The following is a 20,196-nucleotide window of genomic DNA, read 5'->3' on the forward strand; positions in this document are numbered from 1 at the left end:
TGATAAAATAAAGTATTTTTCATTAAAGTACAGTATTTTCCGCACTATAAGGCACAGTCTCAATTACGGGTCTATTTCTGTACTTAACCCATACATAAGGCGCAGCGTATTATAAGGCGCACCATATTATAAGGCGCACCATATTATAAGGCGCAGCGTATTATAAGGCGCACCGTATTATAAGGCGCACCGGATTATAAAGCGCACCATATTATAAGGCGCACCATATTATAAGGCGCAGCGTATTATAAGGCGCACCGGATTATAAAGCGCACCATATTATAAGGCGCACCGTATTATAAGGCGCACCATATTATAAGGCGCAGCGTATTATAAGGCGCACCGTATTATAAAGCGCACCGGATCATAAGGCGCATGCTAAAACATACGGTCTACAAAAAAGGTAACCGAAGCAAAACAGTGAGTTTAGTTGAACTTTATTCTACTATTTAACAACACACATTATTTTTTAATCAATCTTCTCCCACAAATCCATCAAAGTCCTCATCTACTGTGTCTTCTTAACTTGGCGCAGTACATTTTCTTGCTTCCTCCACTTCCGAACCATAGATACATTGATGTTGAATTCTTTCAGCTGCTCTATTCACATTTACAACCGTGTAACTGATAGCCTGTAGTTTGTATTGTGCCTCGTAAGCATCTGATTTTTATTGGCGGATGGCAAACCAACTTAAGGTGCATTTACTGCCACCTACTGGACTGGAGTGTGGAGCGCATAATGGTTAGGAAGAAACAAATGTTGTTTTGCAACATAGCCGTAGTATACCTACCGGAGGCGTGGCGGAGGTAAGCGTACGTACTGTACGTATTACGTAATGTTTTCTGATTGGTTTATCACTGCCAGCGTACGTAGTGTATGTATTACGTCTCTGTGTCAGCGGGAAATGGTCCGACAGTCAACCAAGCGGAGCGCTTACCGAAGTCACACAACATTTTTACAGATTTTTGGAACTCAGTGCACACATAAGGCGTTCCGGATTATAAGGCGTTCCGGATTATAAGGCGCTCCGGATTATAAGGCGCTCCGGATTATAAGGCGCTCCGGATTATAAGGCGCACCGGATTTTTGAGAAATTTAAGGCTTTTAGGTGCGCCTTATAATGCGGAAAATACTGTACATAACTAACACTATAAACACTGTTACAAGATACTATGGATTTAAAATGGCAACTTAACTGATGCATTACATTTAAACAGCAAAAAAAAAGGGATAAATTCTTTGATTTCTTTTTTGTAGACATTAACTCTGCAATGTCTCTCTCTCTCTCTCTCTCTCTCTGTCTCTTACACACACACACACACACACACACACACACACACACACACACACACACACACACACACACACACACACACATATATATATATATATATATATATATATATATATAAGTTTTACTGTGAGCAGGGTTTAGTTTGTATGGGTGGAATTTCATCAACATCCTCTACCAGGATAATGATAGTAACAAAGCTATGTGTAAAAAAAATACTAAATAAAAATATAACTATGGTAATGATGCATCTTTAGACAGGTTGAGATTGTGTCACTCACTAACTGTGCTGGACTCCTGAGTACACACAATCTTCTTGTACTTTGGGCACCTTGTACTTTTTTTGTGCAGGAGTGTTAAACACCAGCTCTCCATACTGCACATCATCCTCTTTCTTCTTCTGATTGGATGTGACCACCGTGCCGTACTCCACACCCTCGTTCTGCACTGGGGCTGAACCACAAAACACCACACAGAAATCGCTGATGAAATCAATTTGATTCATGTACTTAGTATTAAACAGGCTTTTAACTTATAATAACATTAAACAGCATTAAACATTTCAGATTTCCTTATTTTATTATGTGGCCGTACTAATGAACCTATCACAACTTTGTGTATACTAAAGTCTAATAAATCAATGAAAGGCATTTGGATTAATCCAGTGCATATATTATTAAAGTGTGGTGAAGTCTTACACGTGCTGGGTCTTGTGTCTGTCCTGTTCCTGGCTGAGTGGGTGACCTCCGCGTACACAAGCTGCATGCTGTCCTGAGAAGGGGCTGTCAACAAAACACACATCTATTCAACTCCATATTATAAACTCCTGTACATCTGGCACATGATTGGTTGTTACAAAATGATCATACAGCACAATTTATAAAATCATCAAGCGTGATCTTAAATAAGTGACTTGAATAAATGCCAGACAACAAATATGACATGATTTTGTGCAAACTGCAAAAACACAGATTGCTTCTGACCTTCGATCCTTTGGCCTTGTCTCTTCTTGTAGACACAAAACACTAAGACAGCTAGTACAATGAGAATCAGACAAACTGAGCTCAGGATCAATAGAATGAGGTCTAAAAGAAGAAAGACAAAAACATTTCAGTCATTTAAGGTGTTGATATGTAAAGAGAAATTCAGGCCATGACATTAATAACAACGATGCTGCCACTATATTTAACATGACAAAGTGTTTCATGCAGTAATTCCTCTTTTACTCAGTAGCACATGACTTCATTAACACATGCCTCATCTCTAATCTTATCTACTAGGTAATAAAGCCAAGTCTTTCTGTTCTGTTAACTTCACACCATGTTCACATTCCGAGGTCACGCACACAGCTTTAATGTGTCGTTAATACTGTAAATCGTTAGGTGTAAGTTTATTTTTTAGATAAGAAATAATAATTATTAAATATATTATTAAAATTGAGTTTATTGCGTGTGTTTTATTGTATTATATGTACTAGTTGTCTGTTGTAAATTTGAGATGTGGTATTATATTGGAACAGAAGTGTTGGACTGAACGTGACATACACACAAGCACACACACACACACACACACACACACACACACACACACACACACACACACACACATTTTTTGATCTGCTTAATTTTTTTTCTCAGAAAGCTTGAGAAGTAACAGTAATCGTTACTGTTCTCTCATCGTTACTGTTACTGTTAAATAATTTATTAACATACAAAAGAAAAAAGACAAACTCACCAATACATGCCAGGAGTTTAATGGAATTGTGCTCATGACTGATGTGATTTTCTACATGACAGGTGACATTATTATGTATTAGTAAACACATGAAGATAATCTCAAAACAAAAAGAGGTAGAGGAACAACGATTTTTCTTGAGAGTTTTAATTTCTAACAAAAAAATCCTAGATTTTTTGTCAAATTAAACATGCACCTATCTGCATTTTTAATTAAATGGAATTTGAATAAATAATATGATTTGCATGAATAAATATGAAAACATAAAACAAAATCTTGAGAAAGTCTATAGTGTGGATAAATGTTTATAATTTACTTGTAGTGTGCTGTGTGATGTGATTAGAGGTTGTGTGGTCCTACCTTCAATGTTCACCTGGAGAGTATAACTGCCGTTACTTCTCCCGTCTACATCAAAGATGTTTAAAGTGTATGTTCCAGAGTCGTTCCTCTCTGCACTGGTTAGTATCATAGTTTTATTATCATTAACAAACTGCCATCTTGGGAGACGTGGTGTTGGTGTTGGGGAACTTTGGTTTTTTCTATATCTTAAAATTAAACTAGTGGTCTGTAGGTCAAACCCATCCTCCAGCGGCATTTGCAGGTGCAGTCGTTGTCCCACAGCTACATAACACTGTTTAATCTGATTAAATCTACAGACAACATGATCCTGAAACAGTGAACCTGCAGAGGGAGAAAAAATCATCAGCATTCTGTTAATATTATTGTAAACTGAAACACACTTCTGATCTGTATAAACCTCAAAACTCTGTGTTTATCTTCTCCAACTGATTTACTTGTTTGCTGGATTTTATTTGGAAAAAAATGGCATCAGTGATTAAGCGATAAATAAATATTTCAGCAAACTCTTTTATTTAAAATTCTGTTCACCATTAAATTAGCATTTTTCACCAAAATAATCCAAAGACTCCAATTTACAAAATACAAAGCGTTATATTGTGCGGCTATAGATGCGCTGCAGTTGTATTTTGTTCCAGTCACCTTCAGTTACCTGGGAGGTAAGAAGCCGTTAGCAGCGTTGCTAAGTGGTTTTGTTGTGGTCGTATAACAGGTTAATGCAGCACGTATGTTTTATTGTAGTGCTTCCTAAAGGCAAAAGGCCTAAAACAAACTCTATTGCGACTAGGGTTGCAAAACTCCGGGAATTTTCAAGGCAGGAAACCATGGGAATGAACGGGACTATATGGGAAACGGGAATATATGTGAATTAACGAGAATTTACGGGAATATATGGGAATTTACGGGAATATATGGAAATAAACTGGGAATTAAAAAAAAAAATGCAGAGTTGCCTATAACAAGGATCTTAAATGTAGTTAAAAAATCTTGCAGCATAATTTTGTTTAAAACTACAAGATTTAATGCAATTTAATTTGAATTTGTACCCTGCATTCCTCGGTCACTTGCACACAGAACACTGCTTACTGGAGGGCCATTGAGGCCAAACCCCCTGCAGGTACTTGTGTTCTTCCATAACATGCACAGTAACACTTTATTTTAGGGTCATTTAACTAGTTGCTTATTAGCATAAATATATTTAGAATATTTGCTATTTATTAGTACTTATTAAGCACCTATTAATGCCTTATTCTGCATAACCTTATTCTACATTCTACAAAATAATGTTTATTACAATTATTAAGTTTATTATGTTTATTACAAGCATAATAATGTTTATTATGCTTTTGTGTTACTCAATGAAAGAATCAAAGTTCTACTTTTGAATTAAATTTTTATTTAATTTTAAATGTACTTTTTTAATTGAATCAGTCAAGTTGTAATTTTTAAAATGTGTATTTGCATGCATGTCTGCTTATGACCAAACAAAATGTTTGTTTATGTTTATATATGATATAGTTTATATAAATTTCCCTATATTTCCAAATAATTCCCATAAATTCCTGTAAATTCCCATAAATTTCCATAAATTCCAGTAAAGTTTCCAATTTGGAATATTTTCAAAATTCCCCACATCAAGTTCCCATGGAAAGCCTAGTTGCGACAGACTGTCTATCCTCAGGTATGTGAGCTTGTTTTATTCATTTTTAGTGGGATGCCAGTTTAAATGCCAGGTGGTGTAGTGTTTAGTTAATTGTTTTGTACCCCGCCTGTCAGCGTTCTTTTGTTATACGATGTTTATCATGTTCCCGGTTTATTACCGGGCCTGTACTGCGTCTGTTGATTTGGTGTGGCGGACGGCTGTATTTCTCCGGTATGTAATAGCATTTTATCTAAGCGTTTGGGGTTTTATACATTTAAATTGCACTTATTTATTGTGCATGACGTTTTTCTGCTAGTTTCTGGGGGATTTCTGCTGTATGTGCACACTGTTACCCGGGACAACGCTGCTGTTTTGTTCCTCGTCAAATTGTTTTGTTTTGTAATTGTTTATATTTGGTTCCAATTTTTTTTTTTTTAAGTTATATCAAGATTGGTATCTTTCTCTGACACTTAATGTAAGGAATCAGCCCGGACTTTGGCCACGTGCATTTGTTTATGTTCTTCGTCACCTGTCTGCCCCGCCTTTGTCTGCAACTCCCGTCTCCACACACCTGTTTACCACTGTCATTTCCTTGTCTACTTAACTGTGCTGCGTTGCCTTGTGCAGCACGGAATCTACTGTTGTCTTGTTTCATGTCCTTTTGTTATTAAACCCCGTTTATGTTGCTATCCCGCATTCGTGACAGTTAATATGCTTATTAGGCCTATCTCAATGTAGGAAGGCTTGTGCTGACTCCGAAGTCAGAGTGTGGTAATTAGTTATTCTTTGGTGTTTATTTCATTTATTTGTTTTGGCCTGAAGTCTGTTTTTATATTTTTGGGTTTTTATATTTTTTGAGTTTTGTTAATCTTTATTCTTTTGTGTAGTTTTTGGTTTTCCTTGGCTTAACATTGTCAATTTTGATTTGTTGTTGCTCTTTTTTGTGTACTCCCTGCAGGAGCTATAGGCCCAAAGGCAGAGAGGGCTGATGTGTGTGTGTGTGTGTGTGGTTTTGATTTCTTTAATTTTCTGCTTCATTCTGAAATATTTTAAATGATTGGTGGTTGTATTATTAAATGAAATGTATTTTTTTTGTACAGTACCCACGTCTCTTGGTCATTTATTAGTAGAACAAACTTGTGATCCTTATATTATTGTGAAGTGATTCATAGTTCCCTGGGTGAAAGCCACATGTTGGCGTAGTCTGTTTGTTTTTAAATCTAGGGTTTGCATATACAGTAATCCCTCGAAACTTCGAGGTTCAAGTTTTGGGGCCTCTGTGCATCGGTGATTTTTTAAAGATAATTCATTGAAAAATAACAATAACAACGGTTTCCCAGGATGCCAGACAAAGAGAGAAACTCTCTCAGAGGCCTTGAACATACCCATGGGCACTCAGACAAGGCACGTGATTGGCTCCCGGCGTGAAATCTGAGCTGATTGGCTGCGCATAATCGCATCCTCTCCCAACGTCTTCCCTTGTTGTATCTCCCCACTCTCGTTCATCCTGTCAACTGTGACTCGCATATCTTAGTGATGTGTTCGTTAAGCCCTTACAATGCCTCCTAACCACCATGTCTAAAATTAAGGTATTATAATTAAATAGATTTAAGAAATATATATATATATATTAAACATTCTGGTACCCACACACATATACGGAAATTCCTAGGGGAAGCACTCCTACTTCGCGGATTTTCACCTATCACGAAGGGTTCCGGTCCCCATTAACCGTGATAAATGAGGGATCACTGTAGTCTCCTTTCCTTCATACCACTCTGTCACACATATATATATATATATATATATATATATATATAAGGAAGACAAAATACACAATATAGATGATGCACCATTTGTATAAACATATAAAATATATATTGAATGTAGTATAATACTGTATTGTAGTAGCATATTGTCTAAGTATTTGTGATTGAATATTTTTGTCAGATAACTTTAGATGACTTTAAAGATAACAGTGATGGAATAGAAAAGTCTGCACATGACAGCTTACTCCTTGTAATGACTCCATGTAAGCCCACTTTCGCGGCGCGCACTGGTGACGTCATCCCCAAGTCGCTTGACTTTTATACTCGGTAGCGCTATTTAAGCGTGCCGTTCATGCTGGATTGTCGCCAGATGATCTTTCGTCCCTACGTGGCGATTTTTGAGTCACTCCTGCCATCTTCCAGTCCGAGTACTATCTGTGCCCCCGCTGCTGTTTGTTTCCTAGTGGACTTCCCCGTCTCGGATTACTTTTCCCCGGGATTTATTTACGTGAGTTGTTCATTCATTGCTGCCGGTTGTTTTTCCCGTTTTTGCCGTTAGGATATTTTCTTTTTCCTGTGTGGATTACTTTTTGGATTGCCCGTGCTTGGATTTACTTACTTTTCTTTGTGGATTACCTTCTGCCCGTGTTTGGATTATTTATTTTTCCCGTGAATCGAACTTCCGATTTTGTGACCGTTACGCCCGTGGCGTAAGACTAGCACCTGTGCTCTGTTTCCCTACGCTACTGTGTTCTGTAGGCGGTTCAGCCTTAGACTCGGCCCGGCTACATCTCCTGCGCATTATTTTTATATATATATATATATGTGTGTGTGTGTGTGTGTGTGTGTATATATTATCCCTTTTTTCCTTTTAAATAAATCCTCTTTTTTGGACACTGGCCTGCGTTTGGGTTCTCCTCCCTTGCACCCTCCTCTGCTCGCTGACAGCACAGGGTTAAGCACTAGGTTCAATTTTGTATGTCAAAGTGTCATTTATAAAATAAATATTAGACAAGAGTGTCCGTGGGAGTGTAAAATAAACTTAAACTTTCCTTAAGGAGAAGGTGGGATTATTAAAGACTGTATATGGGGACTGACAGGATTAGTCAAGGCTGTCCTCAGCATGTGTCTGGATCTGGCTGTTTTGTCTCTGTGTTCACAAACTGCTGCATTGGAATTTTCTTCATTAAATCATTCTTTATAAAATACAGACTCACCAGGACATTGGTGGAGTTCAGCAGTATCGTGGTCACGGCTGACATGATTTTCTACATGGCAGGTGATGTTTCCTTGATGGTCTTGTTCCAGTGTGACAGTGCTGGTCCCGTTCTCCAGTTGAGGGAGTGTGTTAAAGTCAGAAGTCCAGCTGAAGTGAAGGTTGTCTCCATCAGCAGAACAGGTCACTTTCATGACTCCAGAGGACAAGCAGCTGTAGGACACTTTCACTGAGGACACCTGAGCTGTAGATTAGAGACAAACGCATCAGAATAAATTAAACACATTATTAAACCAGAAATAAAAGAACAAACCAGAAACACAACAACATATCAAATAGATATGGCAAAAAATAATTCATTTCTAACATTAAAACACCAATTGTTTTTCTTAATCTATATAGTTCTGCATTTTTAATTAGATGCATTTGCATAAATAAATATGAAAACATAAAACAAAATCTTGAGAGATACTATAGTGTCTATAAATGTTTATATTTTATACATTTATGAACTTGTAGTGTGATGTGATTAGAGGTTGTGTGGTCCTACCTTCAATGTTCACCTGGAGAGTATAACTGCCTTTACTTCTCCCGTCTACATCAAAGATGTTTAATGTGCATGTTCCAGAGTCGTTCCTCTCTGCACTGGTTAGTATCATAGTTTTACTATCATTAACAAACTGCCATCTTGAGTGATTTGGTGTTGGTGGGGAACTTTGGGTTTTTCTATATCTTAAAATTACACTAGTGGTATTTAGGTCAAACTCATCCTCCAGCGGCATTTGCAGGTACAGTTGTTGTCCCACAGCTACATAACACTGATTACTCTGAGTAAATCTACAGACATGATCCTGAAACAGTGAACCTGCAGAGGAAGAAAAAATCATCAGCATTCTGTTAATAGTATTGTAAACTGAAACACACTTCTCATCTTTGTAAACTTCAAAACAGTATCTTCTCCAAGTGAAATTTTATTTCGGACTGAAATGGCAGGAAAACATTCTAACATCAGTTGAGTAAAGATTAAATTAAATGATATTTCAGCAAACTGTTGTTGAGGTCTCTGGAGGCGGTCTGTGGACTGTTTTTGACCGTTCTCACCATCCTTCGCCTGTGGTCTTCCATTTCCTCACAGTGGACACTGACGGCTTATATCTCTGCGATAACTTTTTGTAGCCTTCCACTAAACCATAATGATGAACAATCTTTGTTTTCAGGTCAACTTGCAATTGGCCAACTTACTGTAAATACCTTTTCTCATGTTTGGATGCCCCTGTCTATGATGTTCAAGGCTTATTGTGCACACCAAACCAATTGTGTGTTCCAATTAATCAGTGCTAAGTAGTTTCAGGTATTCAAATCAACAAAATGGAATGGGTGCCCAAATTTATGCACCTGTCTAATTTTGTTTTGATACATATTGCACATTTTCTGTTAATCCATTAAACCTCATTTCACTACTGAAATACTACTGTGTCCTTCAGTTTTTTGATAGATCAAAATTAAATTGCTGATCCAAACACCCAAATATTTATAAATGAAAATCATGGAAATTGTCAGGGGTTCCTAAACTTTTGCATATGACTGTAAATGTACAGCATGTTTATATATAATGTACAGTTAATAGATATAAAGGCTATAGCATTGCAGAGATGTGTGGACATTGATGTTGAAGTAAATAGTTCTAAGGCTATGGCATTGAAAGAAAATGTGCAGACACTGTTATAAAGGAACAACATGTAGAAGCTTATAAGGTTATGGCATTAAAAAAACGTGCAAGCTGAATAAACAAGTCAACTAACCCTAACCGTATATACATGAAAGTAAAATATTAGGCAGATTTTACAGTAAATACACATAAATAAAATAGTGCAGATGTGTTTTTCAATTAAATATTGTGATTAGATTTTTGTCATTTTGCCCAGCCATAAGCTGTACTGTGTAAATGGTACTTGCTTTAGACTCCTTTTAAATCTACATCTTAACACTGATGCTGTGTAACACCCTCTCACAGAACCTCTAAGATCCAAACCAATCTGGCTGTAAAACAGCACATTTGACAGAGACAGCCCTTTTAGATGTCTCTGAGAAACTACATGCTGCTATATCATCCAAGCTCTCAATGTCCTCATCCTCCTCGACCTTTCAGCAGCCTTTGATATGGTCAACCACAAGACTCTTTTGTCCACCCTCAGGAGTCTTGGAATTTAAACTGTCTAATATATAATATATCAAACATTGTATTAGTTCAAGCAGGCCACGTCATCAAGCTGCATCAGCTGATAATCAGCTGTTCATGACGCGCACCATCCGGTTACGACATCCATATTATCCAACCATTTAAATTCCCATTCACCGAGCCGCTTCTAGCGCATCGCTGCTGCTGCGAATTAAATTCCCTCCTCCAACCCCGTTTACCAGTTTACGCTATAAATCTTCATCACATATTAGTTTCTTTCTCTCTCTTGCTCTCGCTATATATATATATATATATATATATATATATATATATATATATATATAAATTTTTTAAAACATGTAAGTGAGCATATTAATACTATACATAATTAATGGTTCTGTTATACGGGGGTCTATTCTATTTTCTAGTTGCTGCTCTCCCTGCTCTGTCCATGCATGCGCACGGACGGGCACCTGAATTTTTGCCCAGAACAGAACCATATCTACAACACTAACTGTATGCTATCACCTAATAAATGCTCATTTGACAAAGTGGTCCTGACTGAAATAATAATACTGATCCTATTGTTTAACCCTGTGCCCGGTTTTCTTTTCCATCATTTACATTTACATGGGAACGGTTTGCTTCCTTACTGGAAGGTGTCAAATTTGCTTCATGCAGACTCTGCACTGTTGTCCCACAGGGCTCAGTACTTGGTTCTCTCCTTTTTTCCCTGTATACTCAATCTCGTCTCTTGGTAAAGTTATTTCCTCACACGGGTTCTCTTACCACTGCTGTGCTGATAATACTCAACTTGTCTTCTCCTTCCTGCCCAAAGATATAACAGCTTCTGTTCAGATTTCAGCATGTCTGGCAGACATAATATCGCAGCAAATCTGATCTGCTGATCATCCCAGGTGACTCATCTCCTGTTCACGATCTTGCAACATCCCTGCATAACGATCTGATTGCCCCTTCAGTCACAGCTTGCGACCTTGGGGTAACCACGGACAATCTGTCCTTTTCCTCGAATGTCCTTAATGTGACACGCTCTTGTCGGGTTCCTTCTCTACTACATCAGAAGGATTCGACCATTCTTATCCACACATGCTGCTCAGGTACTTGTTAAGTCTCTTGTATTTATATATATATATATATATATATATATATATATATATATATATATATATATATATATATATATATTCTCTACTTTTGAAGTGCAGGAAGTGTTCATTAAAAGCTGACTGATTTACTGATATCTGATCTCACAGGTTTAAACTTCATTTAGACCATTTCTCATTTCATAAAGCAGAAACTGTACAACTGCACATGTAGTAAATAAATGAATCATGCATTATTAGAGGATAAAACCTACCCATGACAACATGGTTGTAAATCAGCAAAACTCCAAAAATGACCTGTATTCTCATTTTGTCCAGAGAACAATCCTCTCTCTGTACTTGATGGAGATCTTGGACCTGAGTGATGAACGACTACAAAAGCAACATGAAGCTTCTTTTACAGAACTAATAATACTTTACTGAGAAACAGGAAGTTCCATACACCATCTACACCCCTTGATTTAGAAGTGGTAAAGCAACGCTGTGGTTTGTTCGTCTTGTCTGGGTAAATATTTTTCACACTCTCACAACAGCCTGGTCCTTTTTAGATCTCATCATTGTCGTGTTTCCATGTCCCCCATGATCACGCTCAACTGTGTTGGATTATCTCTTTAGTGCCACATCATTTAAGTTCCTGTTTTCTCTTTGTGTCTTGGTCTTGTTACTGTTGATGCTACAGTGTGTCTCATCCTTGTCCTCATGTTTGTATCTTTTCATTCCTAGTGTTTTTGTTTAGGGTTGTCCTGCTTCACATATTTAGTTCTTTTTGCACATTATAATAAATAAACTGTTTTCACTGTTTTTTTAAAATGCAAAAGACCCTTAACCCTCTGTTTGAGCTGCTAAAATTATAGTATACTGTAATGTCATTTTATCTCTTTTGGTGAAACATGATCCCAGGTACGTTATATTTTTGGAGCTGTGTATAAAAAAAGAGAAAAAGAAACGGGAACTGATTTGCTAAAACCTTTAAATAATATTAGGGAATGGTGAAATGCTTGTGTTGACAGGATATGCCCAAAGCAAGGTTTTGCTCCATGATTATGTGCCTGAAGCTCTACTCTTACACTAGGTGGGCCTGGATGAGGCAGTCTGTAGTTGGGAAGAACACAGAAGCATTAACTCCTGGCTCTAAGGGATCTAAGTTCATATGACGGCCAATGCGTAAGGTGAGCAGATCTGTCTGTATGGTTCTGGGCCCGGCAGCCAAAAGGCACCCTGCCAGGGCATGAACTGGTAGGGGCTACAGAAGTGCCTCCTAACGGAGATTCAAGCCATGATCAATAAAAAATATATTAACTATAACTATAGTCTCTCTCAATATTTCATTTTACATTTTAATATATTTATACAAATGAGGCTTCATTGAATTAAAAATGCAGAAGTGTATATATTGTGATGTCCTTCTAATTTCTTTGTATGATTTTGCTTTGATTTTGTGTTTATTAGTTATGGTGTCTGTAGTAATTCATCCCAAGGTGTTTATCTTCCTCGGGGAAGACAAACCTGGAGACAACCTTCACTTCAGCTGGACTTCTGCGTTAAACACTCAGTTGGAGGACGACAACAAAACTCTCGTACTGGATAAAATGCATATTAAAAAAGTCACCTGTCATGTCGAATATCACGTCAGTCATGCCTACAATTCAACTGAACTGCCAAAATATACCAGTTAGTCTGTCTTTTTTAAAATAACATTAGAAAATATTTATTCTGTTTTTATACTTCTGTAAAGATGCCTTGAGACAATGTCCATCATTGAAGTGCTTATACACATACAGTAAATTGAATTGAAAATAATGAATTAAGCAACAGTTACAGTAATTAACAGTCATCAGCATTAATGCCACTACTCATACCCTGGTAAATACAAAGGCAAAACTGTGGGATCAAAAGCTTTCATGTTTTAAACTTTAAATGGTTATATTACTGAGAAATATTATATCCTGGGTTAACTGACGACATCACTAACACTGCTATCCAGTGGCTTTTACCTAGTGACAACATCCCCTTTATATTTTAAGCCCACTGTAATGCTGTGATTCTACAGTGGCAACAATTTAATAAAATACTAAATATTTTTGAAATGTAAATCTAATTTTTAAGTCCTATGTACAGAATGTGTGAATGCTGAAATAAAATCTGTTATTATTTGTTGTTATTATTGATGATTTTAGTATTTTTAATGTAACTCACCTACACACTCATTTGTTCTAAACTATTGTATTGTCTGAATATACTGTAGCATACAGTTAAGGAGGAACAGTGACAGGAAGAATGTCATCATCAAGAAGGGCAACCATTGACTACAAACACATGCCCTTTAAAATGTCTAAACTGTCTAGGGTGTGTGTGTGTGTGTGCCCTGCCATGGGTTATTACCTCATCCAGACTGTCCACCCTCTTGAGTCCCTGGGAAAGGCTCCTGCTCAAGAGTCCAGGGTTTACTAATCTACCCCGGTTACTGCAGGATGTTATGTGCAAAGCATCTTAACCCTAAAAAGAGCTCAAAAGGATCAAAAAGTTTTTACAATAACTCATGTAATTGCTGCTATGATACTAATGTGTTCCTTCCAGTATTTCTGCACACATAATGTTGATTGAATATACAGTATTTACACTGGTCGGTGCTGTTTTTGTGTACTGTCTTTTGTGTGTTGTTTTGTATTTTTTGTTTGAACTGTCTTTTGTCCTGCACTGACTTTTTTGTCTTCTGTCCTGTACTGTCTTGTTTGTCTTGTCCTGCACTGTTTGCACCAGGTTGCACAGACACACTTTATATTTCAAGGACTAACTTATTAAGTCCTTCACTCTATCTTTGTTCTATGTAGCTCCCTGATCCCGGAGAAACGTTGTCTCATTTCACTGTGTACTGCAACAGCTATATATGGTTGAAATGACAATAAAAGCTTCTTGACTTGGTGACGTTCTTCCTGTCACTGATCCTCCTTAACTGTATGCTACAGTATATAGAGACAATAGAACAGTCTAGAACACATAAGTGTGTAGGTTTTATTTCAGCATTTACACATTCATTACATAGGACTTAAAATTATAACTTGATTTACATTTCAATATTGAAAATTATATAAATTTTTGCCTTTGTAGCATCAAAGCATTAAATTGTGGTTAGTATATTAGAACCAAAACAAACAAAATTAGCACTCAGTATAATATGAAAAATGAGGCTGAATTAATTTTTTTTTCAGCAAATAATCCAAAACAGAGAGCAATAGCAATGTCGGTAATCGGATAGCACTGTTATGGTAATGGTTACAGTTTCATCATTTTAGTCTGGATGAGACGGAGAGCGATGCCTGCTCATATAGAGGAGATCAGCCACAGACTGCCTCTTCTAATCCTTGTTCAGGGTTACTGAGCTTCCTGGTCCTGATATTTGGATGGAAAAAATAAAGCTCAGTTGATCAGCTTTAGACAATACATTAGTTTTAGACATTCTGTTTTCTAGTTGTTCCTGGTCTTCTGTTTTTACATCTTAGCACATACTTTAAAATCAAATATGGACTTTGGTAATATGTTAATATTCCAAGCTAACAAGTATTAAAGTCTTACTCTTTGGTGTTCTCTTTCATGTAGATTCTGGGGTAAATGTACAGTGTGCCCACTAACACAGACAGCAGGATGATGACCTCAAAGAGCCACACGAGCACAAACACAATCATGAAATCTGAGAGAGAGAGAGAGAGAGAGAGAGAGAGAGAGAGAGAGAGAGAGAGAGAGAGAGAGAGAGAGAGAGCACAACTACTCACATACTGTAAAGTCCATTACATTTCAAAAGTCCATCAAGTAAAATCAGCACAGACAGCATGGGCTAATTAAAACACTGTCCAATTTAATAGGAACACCTGGAAATATGTGGCAGCAGCGCCACTTTAACCATGGCATTGTTTTTACACCTTGATGAGACACGTAGAGACTGTTGTATGTAAAATTCCCACAAGATCTGCAGTTTATGCAGCTCATCTGGTACCATCAACAATGCAACAATAAAAGTCAAAGACATCAAACACATGATTGGCTGATTAGATAACTTCATGACTGTCTACAGGTGTTTCTAGTAAAGTGGATGGTGCAGGAAAGTAAGAAGCACTGCCCAATAGTCTTAGTGATATTTATTATTAAACGTTTTACAGTATTAGATTCATTTGTTACTTAAAAAGACAAACTCACCAATACATGTCGGGAGTTTAATGGAATTGTGCTCACGACTGATGTGATTTTCTACATGACAGGTGACATTATTATTATTATTATTATTATTATTATTATTATTATGTATTTTATCCAGTACGAGAGTTTTGTTGTTGTCCTCCAACCGAGTGATTGAAGCAGAAGTCCAGCTGAAGTGAAGGTTGTCTCCATCAGCAGAACAGGTCACTTTCATGACTCCAGAGAACAAGCAGCTGTAGGACAATTTCACTGAGGACACCTGAGCTACAGACATCATAACAATCAAACACATAATCAAACCAAAAATATCAGAGGAAATAATAAAAAAAACAACATAAACTCAAATATATATGTGAGAAATAAACTTGTGTTTCTAATAACATTAAAAACCTTGGTTGTTTTTTGTTGTTTGGTTACTATTTACGTTTCTGCATTTTTAATTAGATGGAGCCTAATTTGCATAAATAAATATAAAAACATAAAGCAAAATTTTGAAAGAGACTATAGCAGACATCCCAACCTGCAAAAAGTATTTTCCGGGAGGTATTCCGAATGCTAATTAATTAATGACGCACACAGGCGCAAGGCCTCTCCCTACCCCTCCCTCTCTGCCGTGTGCGCGCTACAAGGTTTTGAGCACAGTCTTTGTCGCACATGCGCGCTCTTGCTCGCTCGCTCTAGATTCCGGGAGATTTAATTTGCGGGCATCAGGGAGCCGCTATCAATATGCGGGAGACTTCCGGAATATCCGGGACACTTGGGATGTCTGCTACAGTGTGGATGAATGTTTATATTTTATATATGTATAAAATAACTTGTAGTGTGTGTGTGTGTGTGTGTGTGTGTGTGTGTGTGTGTGTGTGTGTGTGTGTGTGTGTGATGTGATGTGATTAGAGGTTGTGTGGTCCTACCTTCAATGTTCACCTGGAGAGTAGAATCGCCTTTACTTCTCCCGTCGACATCATAGATGCCTAAAGTGTATGTTCCAGAGTCGTTCCTCTCTGCACTGGTTAGTATCATAGTTTTATTATCATTAACAAACTGCCATCTTGGGAGACGTGGTGTTGGTGGGGAACTTTGTTTTTTTCTATATCTTAAAATTAAACTAGTGGTCTTTAGGTCAAACCCATCCTCCAGCGGCATTTGCAGGTGCAGTCGTTGTCCCACAGCTACATAACATGGTTTAATCTGATTAAATCTACAGACATGATCCTCAAACTGTGGACCTGCAGAGGAAGAAAAAAATCATCAGTATTCTGTTAATATTATTGTAAACTGAAACACATCTCTGATCTGTAAAAACTTCAAAACTCTGTGTTTATCTTCTCCATCTGATTTACTTGTTTGCTGGATTTTATTTGGAAAAAAATGGCATCAGTGATTAAGCGATAAATAAACATTTCAGCAAATTCTTGGCTTTCATTTAAAATTCTGTTTGCAATGAAATTTGCATTTTTCCCCAAAATCATCCAACGACTCAAAGTTACTTTATATTATGTTATATATATCAGATCAATTCTGTATCAACATTTCATTTTTAAAATAAATATTTACTTATATACAAAATACAAAGTGTTATATGTTGTATGATCTATCTATCTATCTATCTATCTATCTATCTATCTATCTATCTATCTATCTATCTCTATCTATCTATCTATCTATCTATATAATATATGTATATAAAGAATGAAAAGTAACACAATATAGATGATGCACCTGTAGCGTCTGGTACCGGTCATTTTAGATTTCATGTCCCAGGCACCCTAAATTTCAACATCTACTCCTCAATTAACCGATGACCACTCAGTTTTACGATTTTATTGAGGGCTATACCCACAACTGGCTCCAGAATGTCTGGAGCCTACACAAAGACCAGATAACCCCATGCGGCTTCTCTGGGCCCTCAATCAGAACACACACACACACACACACACACACACACACACACACACAACACAATGAGACATTCCTTTTACTAATAAAACCCAAAGATAAGGTACCCTAAGGTTCTCATTCTTATAACCCCTTTTGTAATGTGTTTCTTCTTTTAAGGCTTGCCTGACTTAAAATTATTTGCTCCTTAATTTCCTGACAAGGGTGTATTTTATTCATGTGTCAGAAAACAACAATGTATTTTAAAATCAGTTATACTCTAATTACTGATCATGGCATGTTAATGTATACCTGTTCTAATGCCATATGCCCCTTCAAGGTCTGATGTCAGAATGTATACGAAGCTATCGTTTTCTTTTTACTTCCCTAAGGAAAGTGCATTTTGTTCTGTGTTTCATTTTTGTTTCTTTGCCTTTATAAGAACACAATATTGTATTGACATCAGTCACCCTTCGATTACTGATCTGTGTATGTAATGTACCGCTGCCGTTATACCGCCATTACCCTTCATGTTTAGTATCCAAATGACCACAAAATTATGGGTTACTCGTTTTTCAAACACTGGTGTATTTTATTTGAGCACGAAAGGTGCGATACCATCTTAATACACCCTGGATCATACTTTAAAGTCATCTAAAAGTTTGATAGCTAAACCACGCCCACAGACACCTGAAACAAAGGGAGTTTTTCCCTCCAAAATCCTGACCAAAGTATTGGTCATCTCCCCAAAGATGGGTGGAGTCCGCGACCTTTAAATTGTCACAAACACCACTAATCCGTGGTCAGATTTTCGGAACAGCTTGGAGACGACTCCATCTTCCTTCAAAGAAGTTCCAGCAAGCTTCACTTCCAAAAACGACAACTGCTCTGATCTTCAGGAGAACTTGGAGGAACGTCTGACCCCACCCTAACTGTGTAATTTCTCTGTTGCATCTGTTGCAGAAAGCCAATGCAATTAACCATTTCTTCTACCAATCAATTTAGATGCGTAATTTTAAGTAGGAATCCTTCATTGAATCTTAAGGTGAATTTAAGATTCTGTGACGATTTCCCAGTTAGGGTGTGATTAATTTTGAAGTTTAAGCTTGCCATTCCTGTCCTTCCTTTCTCTAATTTCTTCTTTCCAGTCTCTTCCTCCCTTTCCCCAATTTTAATTTCTTTTGTTTTATTTTATTTTAATCTTCGTTTTCCCTATTTCTTTTGTTTGTTTGTGTAGTTAGTTTATGTTGTGTTTGTCTCATTCATTAAATGCCATATTTTTGTGCCAAATAAGTGATTGTCTCTGAGTATCGCTCACAAATTAAGGTACCTGCAATATCTGGTCTGAACTATATGCTCTATTGAGTTAATTTAATTTAAAATACGGTATACAGTAAAAGGAAAGCGAATCTTTCTTGGCCGGGAAGATACCGCCTTCATAGAATTAATAAAGGTACACAGCCTGTTCGCCGGACGAACAGACCAAATAAGCGTAACCTTAATTCCAGTACCGTTAATTTCAACTTAGGTAAAAATATTTGGAAGTCACTATAACACGTTATAGTTACTTATAAATATTTACCTTGCTTCGCGAGCCAAAATCGCTACACAACATTTGCATAAACATATGAAATATCCAATAAAATATATATTGAATGTTGTAATATTATAATATTGTAGTAGCATATTGTCTTTAAGTATTGTGATGAGATATTTTTGTCAGATAACTTTAGACAACTTTAAAGCTACATGTTAACACTGATGATGGAAAAGAAAAGTCTGCACAGGGTTAAACATTAGGATCTATTCTGTATGTAAACATGTCATTTATAAAATAAATATTAGACAAGAGTGTGTCTGTGGGAGTGTAAAGTAAACTTAAACTTTTGTTAAGGAGCAGGTGGGATTATTAAAGACTGTATATGGGGACTGACAGGATTAGTCAAGGCTGTCCTCAGGATGTGTCTGGATCTGGCTGTTTTGTCTCTGTGATCACAAACTGCTGCATTGGAATTTTATTCATCAAATCATTCTTTATAAAAGACAGACTCACCAGGACATTGGTGGAGTTCAGCAGTATCGTGGTCACGGCTGACATGATTTTCTACATGGCAGGTGATGTTTCCTTGATGGTCTTGTTCCAGTGTGACAGTGCTGGTCCCGTTCTCCAGTTGAGGGAGTGTGTTAAAGTCAGAAGTCCAGCTGAAGTGAAGGTTGTCTCCATCAGCAGAACAGGTCACTTTCATGACTCCAGAGGACAAGCAGCTGTAGGACACTTTCACTGAGGACACCTGAGCTGTAGATTAGAGATAAACACCTCAGAATAAATTATTAAACACATTATCAAACCAGAAATACAAGAACAAATCAGAAACACAGCAACATAATCTCACAACATAAAGAGGTAGAGGAACAATGACTTTATCTTGAGAGCTTCTTTACTGTCTGTTACAGTTTTAAATTCTAACCTCAGAAATCCTGGATTTTTGTAAAATTTCATACAAACATATCTTCATTTTTAATTAGATGAAGCCTCATTTGCATAAATAAATATGAAAACATAATATAAAATCTTGAGAGAGACTATAGTGTGGATGAATGTTTATATTTTATACATTTATGAAATAACTTGTAGTGTGCTGTGTGATGTGATTAGAGGTTGTGTGGTCCTACCTGAAATGTTCACCTGGAGAGAATAACTGCTTTTACTTCTCCCGTCGACATCATAGATGCCTAAAGTGTATGTTCCAGAGTCGTTCCTCTCTGCACTGGTTAGTATCATAGTTTTATTATCATTAACAAACTGCCATCTTGGGA

At 37.0% G+C, this 20,196-nt stretch overlaps 2 protein-coding genes and 1 long non-coding RNA gene across 11 annotated transcripts in view; 2 read left to right on the forward strand and 1 right to left on the reverse strand.

The window, feature by feature from the left end:
• Nucleotides 1-20,196, reverse strand: part of LOC113648365 — a 261,316-nt gene that overhangs the window by 239,290 nt on the left and 1,830 nt on the right. For 5 of the 7 annotated variants that reach the window (XR_007137983.1, XM_047801197.1, XM_047801195.1 and 2 more), the window contains exons 3-6: nt 19,433-19,675; nt 8,561-8,875; nt 8,012-8,254; nt 3,387-3,707 (exon numbers count right to left, since the gene is read on the reverse strand). Coding sequence is in view for 6 of the 7 variants with exons in the window: in XM_047801197.1 (XP_047657153.1) it covers nt 3,387-3,707; nt 8,012-8,254; nt 8,561-8,875; nt 19,433-19,675 (1,122 nt within the window). In the remaining variant the exon portion in view is untranslated. The remainder of the gene's footprint in view (nt 1-3,386; nt 3,708-8,011; nt 8,255-8,560; nt 8,876-19,432; nt 19,676-20,196) is intronic. The other 2 variants (XM_047801198.1, XM_047801196.1) reach the window with 1 other exon arrangement.
• Nucleotides 1-20,196, forward strand: part of LOC113659134 (carcinoembryonic antigen-related cell adhesion molecule 5-like) — a 569,148-nt gene that overhangs the window by 178,775 nt on the left and 370,177 nt on the right. The window lies entirely within an intron of this gene.
• LOC125138894 lies at nt 11,607-13,457 on the forward strand. Its single transcript, XR_007138013.1, has 3 exons — nt 11,607-12,014; nt 12,386-12,482; nt 12,778-13,457. It is a non-coding gene; the product is annotated as an uncharacterized LOC125138894 (long non-coding RNA).

Source organism: Tachysurus fulvidraco, chromosome 15 (assembly GCF_022655615.1).
Source record: "Tachysurus fulvidraco isolate hzauxx_2018 chromosome 15, HZAU_PFXX_2.0, whole genome shotgun sequence".
Taxonomy (NCBI): Eukaryota; Metazoa; Chordata; class Actinopteri; order Siluriformes; family Bagridae; genus Tachysurus; species Tachysurus fulvidraco.